Here is a 12,911-nt window from a genome sequence, read left to right as displayed (position 1 = left end):
TATGTGGAATGCTCATCACTGTCGGATCCTGACCCTTTGCGGTGCTCCAGGTTCGAAATCTTTTCCATTTTGCTGAATATGCCTTTCTTGTGGAAGGCCGAGCTTCCATGATGATATCCTTTACCCTCTTGGATAGTTTATCCTGGCGAGGAGTCGAGGTATTTTCCAGGCTGTCAGCTGCAAGGATTTTAGGCTGGAGTGCAGAGTTTTGTAATTGTGCTGTGTCAGAAGAAGTGGCCATTGTGGTAGAGGCCACATGCTCTTTAACAGTGGGTACCAGTGTTGTCTTGGCCAGTCCGGAGCTATCAGAATCACTTTTGGTTGCTCTGTCCTGATCTTCAGTAAGACCTTGGTCATTAACGGAAGAGGTGTGAATGCATATACTGTTAGAGCATTCCAGCTGAAGGATAGGGCGTCCACTTTCCATGCTTGAGGATGGTATGTCCTTGTGCAGAATTTCTTCAGTTGATGGTTGTGGGGGGAGGCAAAAAGATCTATGTCCGGCCTTCCCCATGCTTGTGCTATCTGAAGAAAAATGTCTGGATGCAACATCCATTTGTGTGGATCCATGGTGTTTCTGCTTAGGCTGTCCACCAGTACATTGTCCTTTCCTGGTAAGAACTGGGAATGCAGCTCTATATTGAGTTTTAGGGAAAGTTCCCAAAGATTCATTGCCAGCCTGCAAAGAGGGTAGGAATGGGTACCTCCTTGCTTGTTTATGTACCACATAACTGTGGTATTGTCTGTCTTTATTAGCAGGTGACCTTGATGCAGGAAATGTTCGAAGGCCTCGATTGAATGTATCACTGCCAGCATTTCCTTTTGGTTGATGTGCAGGCGCAATTCCTTTTGTGTCCATTGCCCTTGAATACATCTGCCCTTCATGTGGGCTCCCCATCCATGGTCTGAGGCGTCCGTTGTAATGGTTTGGCTGATATGAGGTTTGCTGAAAGGTAGACCCATGTTTGACTGGCTTGTTTGTGCCCACCACAGAAATTCCTTTTGGAGGCATGGAATGAGGGGGATCAAAGCTTCTAGGCTGTGACTGTGTTGAGACCATAGACTCCTTAGGTACCATTGTAGTTTCCTCATATGCAGCCTTGCTTGTGGAATCAGAAGAATGCAAGATGCCATGAAACCCAGGGCCTGCAGGATTTTCCTTGCAGTCAGCTGGGTTTGTGTTGTCAGATTTCTGAAATAATCCAGTAATTGTTCTTGTTTTTCTTCTGTGAGAAAAGCCATTTGGGTGTTTGTATCCAGCTTTGCACCCAGAAAAATTATTTGTTGGGATGGAACAAGTCTTGATTTCTGAATGTTGACTGCGTATCCCAAGGCCTGTAGTAGGCGGATGGCATAGTTCAAGTGTTTTACCAATGTTTGTTGGCTGTCCGCTTGTATAAGGCAGTCGTCCAGGTATGGGTATATTTGAATCCCCTGAAGTCTGCAATGTGCAATTACTGATGCCAGGCATTTCGTGAATACTCTGGGCACAGTAGATAAGCCAAAGGGCAATGCTGAGAATTGATAATGCTCTGAACCTGCAAGAAATCTGAGGTGTCTTCTGTAACTTTGTCTGATAGGGACATGCAAGTATGCCTCCTTGAGGTCTAGAGTTACCAGCCAGGACCCCTTGCCCAGCATGGGAAGGAGTTGCTGTAAGGTCAGCATTTTGAATTTTGGCACGATGAGATAAGTATTCAGTGCGGACAAGTCCAGAATAGGCCTCCATTGCTTTATTCCTTGTTCCAAGAAAAGAAGTCTGGAATAAAATCCTTGGCCTTGTTCTGTGTAAGGAACCTTTTCTATTGCCTTCATTTGTAGTAGTTTGGAAATTTGCTTGAAAGCCTCTGCCCTTTGATTTGGTGGCAGGTTTGGCATGCCTTGTCTTTTTGGTAATGTATGAAAATGGAATCTGTATCCTTTGTCTATTATTTGCAGTATCCATTTGTCCTTTGTTATACTGTGCCAATTTTCTGAGAATAAAGTTAGCTTTCCGCCCAAAGGTGCTTCCAATTGAGCCCTGGTTGGCGGAGTCAAAGTCAAGTCATTGAGTTTGTCCTTGTGCAGTAGTTGTAGGTCCTGCACTACCTCTCTGGTTAGGAGGCTGCCATTGACGTCCTCTATAAGAGCCACGAGCTTGCCCTCTACCTCTGGCACGCCTGTTTTTGCCTCTTTGAAATCTGTCTGTGTCTGGAAAGGACCAATTCTTAGAAGGCCAATTTCTGTTGAATGTTGGTGGTTGGACCTGGAGAAAATCTTTGACTGTTTGTACTGATTTAGCCTTTTCCTCAAATTTCTTTAAGACCTCTTGAGCCGTGGAACCAAATAACTTTTGTTTTTCCAGTGGTGCATCCAGAAGCTTTGCTTTAACATGATCTGGCAGTGTTTGTTCCTTCAGCATGACTGCACCTGGCATTGCTGACCTACATGAAGCTTCCAATGCATCATAACCACACTGTAAGAAATGGTTGCTAACCTGCTGAGAGTTATGCACCAGATCCTGAAGCGCCTATGTCTAGGGGTTCAGGCGAGAATAGTTTTTTATGCAATTCATCTAATAGATACTCTTGATACTGTATCATATGGAATTGACAATTTAATGCTCTCATAGAAAGAGTGGAAGAAGTATACACTTTTTTACCCCATCTCTCTAAAGCCCTGGATTCCCTTTCAGAAGGAAGTGGATTCTTGGCAGTGGTGGTTGTAACCCCTTTAGGGCCCTGGGAAATAGTTTCTGGGTCAACAGAGTGGCCCTTGTAAAGGTATAGATGTGAGTTCGGGACCCTGTAGTACCTGTCAGGTTTGACAGGAGCCAGAGGAAGGGAGTCAGGGGAAATACTAGACTCAGAGCACACATCTTCTATAACACTTAAAACAGGAGGAATAGCCAAAGGTCTATGCTGAGGTAAATGTAAAAAAGTCCTTAACCTCTTCCTGGAATCAGAGAATTCCTGGCCTTGCCATTTGAAATGCTCTCTCATGGAGTGAAGGGTCTCCCCAAAGGAAAACTCTTCAGGGGGGGAGGCCGAGGGAATAGATTCCTCTGCATCAGAATCCTCGTAGGCCGGAAGGGCCTCCTCCTGGTAGTCTGAAAGGGCAGAGTCATCGGAGGCCTCATCAGAAGACTGGGGATCTGTCTGCTCAACCCTGGGCCTTTTGCCTGGAGGTGGTTGAGAGCCCTGTCTGGATGTGGCTGAGAGCCTCTGATTAAGGAAATAAGGTCTTCAGCCAAACTTAAAATTTGTGAACCGGTAGTGGATTCCTGAGGAATAGCCTTGGGAGGGAGAGATTTTGGCTGTTTAGCAGCTTTAGCCCGTGTAAAGGCCTTAATGGACATGGATACAGGAAGGCCTGGCTGCCCCACGTGCTGGAGTAGTTTTATCAACAGAAATGGTGTCGGATATTTCCTGAGCACCGATTTCAGACGGTAATTCTATGACCGACCCAGTGATGGCCTCCGCACACGGTTACCGTTGTGCGTGTCAGCCGGTCGGAAACGGTAGAGATTCGGCTTCAGTAGAGACAGATAGGCCTAGGCGTGGAGTCAAACCACGGACCGCGGTGTCGGTCCTTATCCTTTCGCTTTTTGGTAAATGAGCTGTCGGAGCTCCGACGGCATGATATAACAGAAATTTTCCCCAAAAAATTCCTCTGCAAACTCTGCCCGACGCCTAAGAGTGCGTTTATTGAAGAAAGCACAGGCTGAACAGGCCGAGATGTCGTGGTCTGGGGCTAGGCAGGGTAAGCAGTAAGAGTGGAAATCCTTATGAGGTATTTGTTTCCCACAAGATAAACAATTATTAACTTTAACCGCTTGATCTGACATCGAAGAAAGAGTCCCAACGGGTACTTAGCTTTTTTGAAGACTTCGGTAGCTGAAATCACAGGAGCTGGCCGACCGGCACTTGCGAACTGCTTCTGCTTCGGGCACCTCGCGGCAAGAAAGACTGAGGAAGATGGCAACCCAGACTTTGGAATCCGGCTGACCGAAGGGCTGCCTGAGGCAGGACAACCCATATGTAAGGACTGCAGATGCATCCTTGAAGGACATCATCTCCATGCGTCTTAAAAAGTAATTTCTGAATGCATTAGGTGGTAAACTGTTACGGATGATGCTAAACCGCCGACACAGCCTACTTCTGCTTTCCTGACATTTCTTTTCATTTTATTGGCAGACTAGAAAAGCATTAATACCAGTGCTTGAAATATTTGTTTGTATGTATGTACATATTTCTAGTCACAGCCTACATCTTAGCCCTGACACCACTGCCCTGTCTGCAGTCAATACCATTAGTTCTCAAGTCAATAGCTTATTGAGAAAACCATACTTTTTATGTCTCCTCCACATCACCTAATGCCATAATCTTACTAACTGATAATTCAGCTCCTTGGTCTCCTTCAGGAAGTAGACTGTACTAAAAAGGTCTGTGGTGTCACCTAGACAATTTAGTGATCTATTTTCAATATGCTGATCCTTGAGTAACTGCAGGGGGATTATCTGAAGTTGTCAGAAACACAATCACCTTACACTAAATTACCCAACAACCCTATTCTGGAGCTCCTGAAGATCCACATCATCTTTAACAAATCTAGCTATCACTGTAGTACTAGCTACAGATCTCCATCAGTGTCCCTAAAAGATAATGGAAATTACCTTAGCATCAAACCAAATACCTTCTTGCTAAGGGACTTCAATTAAAGCACAAGTGGCACACTTAGACCTCTAAAAATGGATATGCTTAGTATTACCTAGACTTTGGTAATAACAATGCAATAGAGCAAACTGTAAAACTATCCATTACAGGCTCTAATGTTCTTGGCCTGGTCCTTACCAACCTAGTCCCCCATCTCTACCTTACTATACACCTCCTCAACCTGTCCCAAGTTCCCAATAATCTTCCACAAATGGACCCAACTGAGAGGGCTGCCACATTTACCTCCAACTTTTACCAGTATCTAAACAGCTGCATAGAAATGTCTGTACCCATTTGTCCTACATATAATGATAAATTCAGGAATAAACCTCTTGGATGGAATATCTGTATTACTAAAATGTATAAAAAAAAAGAGGGAAATAATGAAAAGTATTAAGAAATCACAATCCCCCTACATCAAGACCACAGTGAAACATGCCAGCAAGCACCTTAAGAGCACTAACAGAACATGCAAAGCAGAGTATGAACTTAAGGTCACTATAAATAGCAAAGGAAATCTCAAATCATTTTTATTTAAGTCAGAAAATTAAGGAATAATGTTCAACAATGCACTGAGCTTATCCATAACAATATCACACATTCCAGTCCCATGTATACAGACAATATATTAGCAGAGAAATTCAGTACTTTATCCAACCTACCACCTCGTTATACCCACTATTCCCGAACATTTATTTTGCCTTCTAATAACCTTCAACAAGTCTTAGAATCCCTGTCAAAGGATAAAATAATGTTTTTATGGGCTCAAACAACATACCAGGCTACACAATCATCCATGAAAAGGATGTACTATACAAGCCTCTACTTGCATTGTCCAGCCTCAGTCTATCACAGATTAGTCACCAATGTCTTGAAAACAACCACTGTGACTCCACTACACAAGGTTGTCCCCCTCTATAGGCACTAGTAATTATAGACCCATCAGCCTTGCATGCAAAGCCATGGAACTTTATGTAGATACAGACAACTTTACTAACCTAAATGCCACTCAGTTTGGTTTTGTGAATGACAGGTCCTTTATCCTGGAAGTACAGAAGTGTACACTTACCATAAATGTAGACGTTTGAGTGCATTCACTGTTGCAGTCTTAACTGATGGGACTTCTTGCTGTGCAGGCTCTTGGCCGGCCCAACTACCAGAGAATTCCCTCCTCGTCCTGGAGCTGGCAGACACCCTGTCTGACATCAAGACATCTGGGTATAAAGGGAGTCAGCTGGCACCACAACCTCAGGATTTTCTTAACTCCAACAATAAGGAGTCCCTAGCTGATCCCTAAAGTTATGGGTCTTAGCCCAGGAAGCTTCAGTGGGGTAGGCTTGAGTGTAATCAAAACAGAGGAGGGAGGAACAATTTGGATCTAGAGAGGAAAATGCCCACCCCAACCTTTGGGGCAAGAGGGAAGGAGGGAGGAATAGATTACTGCAACAGTGAATACACTTGAATATCTACATTTATGATAAGTATACACAACTGTACTACATTCTTTGTGTTTCACTGTTACAGTCCTAAACTGATGGGATGCCTCAAAGCTGATAAAAGGGTGGGTGGAGAATTTTTATGGAAATGATGGGATGCCCTGTGAGACTGCAGTGGCAAACCCAGCTCTGGACTTGGAGAAGGTTGAAAGGTGATAATGTTTAGTGAAGTTATGCACAGAAGACCAAGTAACAGCTTCTAAAATGACTTTAGTGAACATGCCTTTAAGAATGCAGCAGATGTAACCAAGAAAGATATACCCATGAAAACACCTGCACTGCAGCAGATGTAGCAATAACCCTGGTGGAGTATGACTGCAGAGAGTCTGGTGTTTTTTTCCACAGCGGTTGTAGCAAAACAAAATACAGTGGGAGATCCATTACTGTTTAGAAACTGGACTCCCTTCAGAGTTACAAGCAAAGGCCACAAAAAGTTGGTTAGACTTTGACATTTTTGTTATGTCCAAGTAGCAACCCAATTGTCTATGCACATCCAAGGAATGGAGGATTCTTTCACCCTTTTTCTGAGGTATAGGAAAAAATGTAGGTAGGTGGATTGTCTGGTTCAAAGATATATCTGTAACCACTTTTGGCATAAAGGAGGGGTTGGTCCTAAGAGAGAGACGGTCAGGCTGAAGGTGATGAAAGGTTCCACAAACATAAGGGCCTGAAGCTCTGTTACTCTTCTAGCTGAAGTAATGGCTAGCAACAAGTCTGCCTTCCAGATCAAGAACTAGATGTCTGTGGAGGCAGCTGGCTCAAAATGGGGGAGGGCGAGACTCACCAGAATAAAACTGAGATCCCACAGAGGAACTAGAGGTTTTCTCAGGTGTCTAATGTGAATAACCTTTCTCAGGAACGGTTTTGTGAGTGGATGGGAAAAGAGGGGGGCTTAAGAAGGCAGATAAGCTAAAATGGCTGAATCGTGAATTTTAATAGATGAATAAGAAAGCTTTGCCAAGAACTTCCAATAAGTATGAAAGAATCATAGGAACCTGAACTTGAAGTCCCTTTTGTCTGCACCACACAGTAAATCTCTTCCACTTGGCGGAATAAGATTTTCATAGGTGCTTACTAGGCCAATGACCACAAGGACCTTTTTAAGCCTAGCCATTCATCCCAAATCTCTGACAAGTTCTGATACCCTTGATAAGTGTAAGCATGGGCCTGGGAGATTAAGCATTTCCAGGTTACCTGTGTCCATTAAAGGCACAGGTACCAAACCAGGGATGAATTTCTGGTTTCCCATCCAATTTGTTCAAGTTACACTTTAATTGGGTTACGGAGGAACTCTGCTTCACATGGATGGGAAGTCTATTCCATAGAAGCGATAGTTTCTGGGATACACACCTCTCTCTCCAGCAGATCCTATTTATATCACAGGCAAGATCTAACTCTTTAGAACAGGTAATTCTGGTGCTGTTTGTTTTGTGGATATGCAAAAGGTCCATCAGACTGGGGTCTGACAATGCTCTGTATGCCAGGCATGTATCTCCCCTCAAAATCCTGTAGAAGACAGAATACAGGGATACGGCCTTGAGGTGATTTTCATAGGACATTTTATTTACGCCCTGCAGTCTTTTAATGAGGAACCTCTGTGGACATTCCAATTGTTGGATATGCCTGGTTAGGTACACACCAAAGGGGCACTGTACTCAATGATAGGTCTGATGAATGCCGAATACAGTGGAACAATGACTTCCTTGGACTTAGACACCATACTATTGTTTAAAAGTTGTGCAACATAGAATGATTTCCTCACCACTGTAGACACATGATGGTCAAAGGTTAGATTACTATCTATGTGTGTCCCTAAGTCCCTGACTACTAGGTCAACTCTAAGGGGTGTATTGTCAATATGATAGTCATCAGGGATGGATGACTTCCCAAAGGATACTATCATGCATTTCTTGGCATTTAGTTTTAGTCCAAGGCTCTGACACCAGTTGTTTGTACGAGTCAGCCCCTCCTGCAGAACATTTGCGTCAGTGTGAGATTCAATGACAGCTCCTAATTTGCAATCTTCTGAAAATTTAGTCAGCCAGAGACCAATGACATTGGCCTTGACTTCTGAGAAGTAAATACCAAAAAGAAGCGGTCCAAGGACTGATCCCGGAGGAACTCCACTTGTGACTGGCATCTTTTGTATAGGTGCACTCCAATTCTAACTTCCTGGGTCCTTTGAGCCAGCTGGCTATCCACAAGGTGACACTCGGGTTTGTACCTAACCTCTGGAGTTTGTCAACAATACCAGAGTGGGATACTGGTCTTCTGGCTTCTTTTAGAATATCCAAGACCCGTTTGTCAAGGGATGTAACCCTCCAGGGAGTCAAAATATCATCCAAGCTGTCAATTTGAGGGTGTTCAGGTTGGGATTATGATGGTGGCCTTGTTCTGTGTCAACAGCTTCACTAAATGGGGCAGAAACCATTGCTGAGACTGAGCATAAGGGCATACTAGTGTTGCCTTGGCCAATCTGGAGTTATTAGAATCACCCTTGGCCTTTCTTCCCTTTCCTTCAGCAGTACCCTAGGAAACAACAGTATTGAAGGTAAGGCCTAGAGGTGCAGACCTATCCAAGGGAAGGAAAAGGCATCCATCCTCCAGGCTGACTTGATTTTGGTCCATGAGCAAAATTTCTCCAAGTGAGACTTTTCTTTTGAGGCAAAACGGTCCATCTCTGGCACATCCCATTCTCTGACTATGCTGAAGAAACTTCCCAATGCAGTTGCCACTCATGAAGGACAGACAGGCTCCAGCTTAGGTGATCCACCAGTTGGTTTCATTCTCCTAGCAATTACTAAGCCATGACGTGCAGACCAAGGGACTTGAGGGAGGGTGAAAATGGAGGCTCATGATAGAGTCAAGTCTCCTGCAGAGAATCTGATGATGGGATTCCACAGGCCTACTGGAATCTGGTTGCTACCATTTTGGTCACTGGTGCTGCCTTTGATTCCTGTCCCTTCTAGGTCTCCTATGTCTTGGATGTGGCTGGGAGTCCAGAAATTACAATTGTTTGGTAGGATAGTTATGTAGCTAAACGTGAAATCCTTGACAGTTTGTATGGACTTGTCTTTATCCTCCATCTTTTTAAGTACTGCCTTAGCCTTTGAAGCAAAAAGGTAACCTTTATCCAAAGGAGCATCCAAAAGACTGGATTTAACATGTTCAAGGAGGGACTGCTCCCTCATCCAGGCATGCCTCCTAATAAAAGATCTGCTGCCCTGCTGTATGCTTTCAGAGCATCACAGCCACAGTGCAAAGAGTGCTTAGCTACTTGAGAGCAGGAGTTGCACAAGTCTAGCAGTTCCTTAGACAGGGCATGATTTTCAGTCTCCATCAATTTTTGCTTCATCTGATTTAAAACAGTCTCCTGATACTTGACCATATGAAAATGACAATTTAGGGCTCTCATAACCAGGGCAGCAAAAGTGTAGATTTTCTTTCTGACCCTGTCCAAGGCTTTACTTTGCCAGTTGGCAGGGGAGCTCCCTTAGGATCCTGACTCACCACTTAAGGATCTGCAACAAGGTTCTTAAAGGCACCTTTGGGAATCCAGAACTCTGTAAATCTGTCTGGTTTTTGAGGGACAGAGGGGAGGGAGTCTGATTGCAAGAAAGAATCCAACAAAATATTGTCCACTACCTCCAAGACTGGAGGAATGGCAAAAGGTTTTTTGTGCAGGAAGTTTTAGGAATTTCCTGACCTTCTTCTTGGATTGTTGGTAATCCTGAGCTTCCCACTTGAAGTGTTCCCTCAGAGTGTGCAGGGTTTCACCAAAAGAAATGTCTTGGAGGGGGTGAGATTCTCATTAAAATATGAATCCCCACAGGCAGCAATAGATAAACCTTCCTCAATGATGACTATTGTCATCCTCTGAGTCAAAGGAATCAGAAGATTCCTGGAAAGAAATTTCCCTTTTTCTTTTGCCAATAGAAGATTCAGGAACATAACCTGGGAGAGAAAGGTGCCCGGATCGGACTACAGTAATCAAATCCTCAGCCAGCCTAACCAGGTCCTGTTGACAGGCCCGAGTTTGGAAGTGGTAGCCAGAAGGCTTAAGCTGGGACAAGCTGGATGCAGCCTTTTTGTGTGAGGCCCTAGGACAACACCAGCACCAGGGATAGAATGCGGATGGACAACGCAATCCTGAGAATGGTGAACCGAGGCAGTCACCTGATGATGGAACTGGATGCTTGAACCTGCGGAGCAGCTCTGGACCCAAACAAGGAGTCAAGTCCTTCAGCTAGAGCAAAAATAGAGGGACCCAGAGGCATATTAAACTCTGAAAGGCTCTCGATAGATACCTGTGCCACAACCTCAGTTGTTAGAGATGAATGCAAAAGCATCTTGCCTTCTTCAATGATGATAAGCCTGGGTGGACTGGTGGATGGTGAACTAGCATTTCCTGGTACTCTGTGCTTTGGATGCTTCTTCTTATGCATAAGGCGATCAACTTTGGCTCAACTGGCAGATGACACTGTATGAGAGGGCCCTGGTTACTTGCTGAAGTACTTGGCTAAAATCTCAGCCCTATGCTCGATCATCCTACTGTTAAAGCAAGCACAGACCTGAAAATTAGGTATATTGTGTTCTGGGCCTAAGCAAGTTACAGAAAAAGTTATTTTGTGGTATCTGCTTGCCACAGTGGAGACAGTATTAACTTTCTCTGACATTAATCAAGAATCACGTGAAAAATTGCCCAATGGGTTAACTTAGTTTAGACATCTTTATCTGGTGTGGACTGACCAATGCACTGACTAGCACTCTAATTCAGGCTCTGATGGCAAGAAAGAACTGAGGTTATGGCACCAGCTGACTTTCTTTATGCCTGGATGCCTTGACACTGGACTCTACTGTTCCAGGAAGAGGAGGAAATTCTCTGGTACTTGGGACAGCCAAGGGCTTCCACTACAAGAAATTTCATCAGTTAGGACTGCAACAGTGAAACACAAAGAACATTTTAGTAGACTTTTTTGAAAAGGTTATAAGGGCTATGGACAGCGATCATTCTGGACACCCTGCTTATCTTAACTTGGCCAAGGTTTCTGACACTCTCTCTCTCATGCAGGTATTATTAAAAGTTAGACAAACTTAATGTAAGCCTCTTATATTGTCTTCTGGATTGCAAACTGACTATCCATCAGATCCCAGGTAGTGAAAATTGCTGGTACCCTCTCTGAATGCAAACTTCTTACTAGTGGGGTACCACAGGGATCAATGATGGGCCCTTTCCCATCTGGCATGTATTCTGCAGGCATCCAAGCCAATATCTCTGAAGTGTAGTTAACCGTGTTTGATGACAACTGAAAGTTGGGCACAGTTATCTGCTCATCCAGTGATGCTAAACTGCCTCAAAAAGGGCAAGAATATGTACAAACCTAATGTACCAAAAACAATCTTAAGCTAAATGCAAACAAGTGAATTGAAGTAGAGTTCAGCAAAAAAATTGTTCTCATCTCATACACTGTAAGTAGTATTCTTCAAACACATTCAGTCATGAGAGACCTGGGTACCTATGTTGACAGCCTTCTCCCCCTCGCTCTCACTGAATCATGAAGTTTTCACTAAAGTCATGAAATCCTTCTACCTGGCTCAGTTCATTTCCAAGGGAATATCTTCAAGATCCAAAGAAGTCATCTTACCATTGTACTCTTTCCTTATCAGACTCCTCAACAAATTCTATGACCCCTTTGGTGTTTGCAAATCCAAGCATATCACTCATCTGGAAAATCCCACTGATTTCCATCCCAAAATTAAAGGCCTTAAATACTTAAATATCCTGAGAGATCAGCACATCTCTTGTACTCAGTAGTCTACAACATGCCCTGATGCAACCCATGTTTCACTTTTCAAGCCACAAATGACCCAATCCTCTTTGAGCTCTTAATTCTTCGCAAAACCAGTAGCTCCGCAAACACTTGTACTACACAGACCACCCAAATATACCAACAAATAAGAAAAGACTCACTACAGAGATAGATTTTTAACTTAATGTAATCCCAGCTTATGGAACTAGTTACAACTACAAATTGCTACTTTGTCTGCTTTTATGGCTAAGTCTTGATAAGTGGATGTTAAGACAAATTTACACCAAGGTTATGTTATGTCCCTACTGGATTTGGGAAGTGGGCACTATTAAGTACTTGTAAAGGGTAGCAAAAACTTATAAGTGTTTCTTCTTAAAGGTGTACATAGCTAGGCCTCTTGGGCAGTTAATAGTACTGGTGAATACAAGCCTAAATATTAAATTAAAGCAGAAGTGCTCCCCAGAAATGCAACAGTTTGACACGCAATGTCTCTGCAACAAGAGTTAAATCACCTTTGCCAGACCACAATACCATCACTATTCACTACATGTCCCTAAATCAACCAGCAGCAAAACATTTTGAGGAGTCAAAAAGTGGCGCAGAATCAAGCTGCGACAAGAATGGTACAAATTAGCAGCTGATTGTTACAGGCGATATAATGTTAATATGTTTTCTAAGGTTGTTCAACATCTTACAAGACTAGCAGCAAACGTTTTGGTATAAAATTTACCAAGAAATGTCATTATGATCCTCAGATAACAGCAACCAACCTTTTTGTCCATTTTCAACCACGCAACAGTATCTTTGATTCTGTACTGCAGACCAAAGAACCAGGTCTCTCTCAGCCCCACTGCCCTGCAGACAAGGTCAAAGAGGTCTTTCCCCTTCCATTTCACCTGCAACACAAAAAA

General features: G+C 43.5%; 1 protein-coding gene across 2 annotated transcripts in view; it reads right to left on the bottom strand.

The window, feature by feature from the left end:
• NF2 (neurofibromin 2) overlaps positions 1 to 12,911 on the bottom strand; it is a 1,458,300-nt gene that overhangs the window by 1,317,458 nt on the left and 127,931 nt on the right. For both annotated transcript variants that reach the window (XM_044068458.1, XM_044068457.1), the window contains exon 2: positions 12,771 to 12,896. In XM_044068458.1, coding sequence (XP_043924393.1) covers positions 12,771 to 12,896 — 126 coding nt within the window. The remainder of the gene's footprint in view (positions 1 to 12,770; positions 12,897 to 12,911) is intronic.

This window comes from Protopterus annectens, chromosome 4.part0, assembly GCF_019279795.1.
Source record: "Protopterus annectens isolate FY-2018-M chromosome 4.part0, PAN1.0, whole genome shotgun sequence".
Taxonomy (NCBI): Eukaryota; Metazoa; Chordata; order Ceratodontiformes; family Protopteridae; genus Protopterus; species Protopterus annectens.
This window is presented reverse-complemented; position numbering and strand designations above follow the sequence as displayed.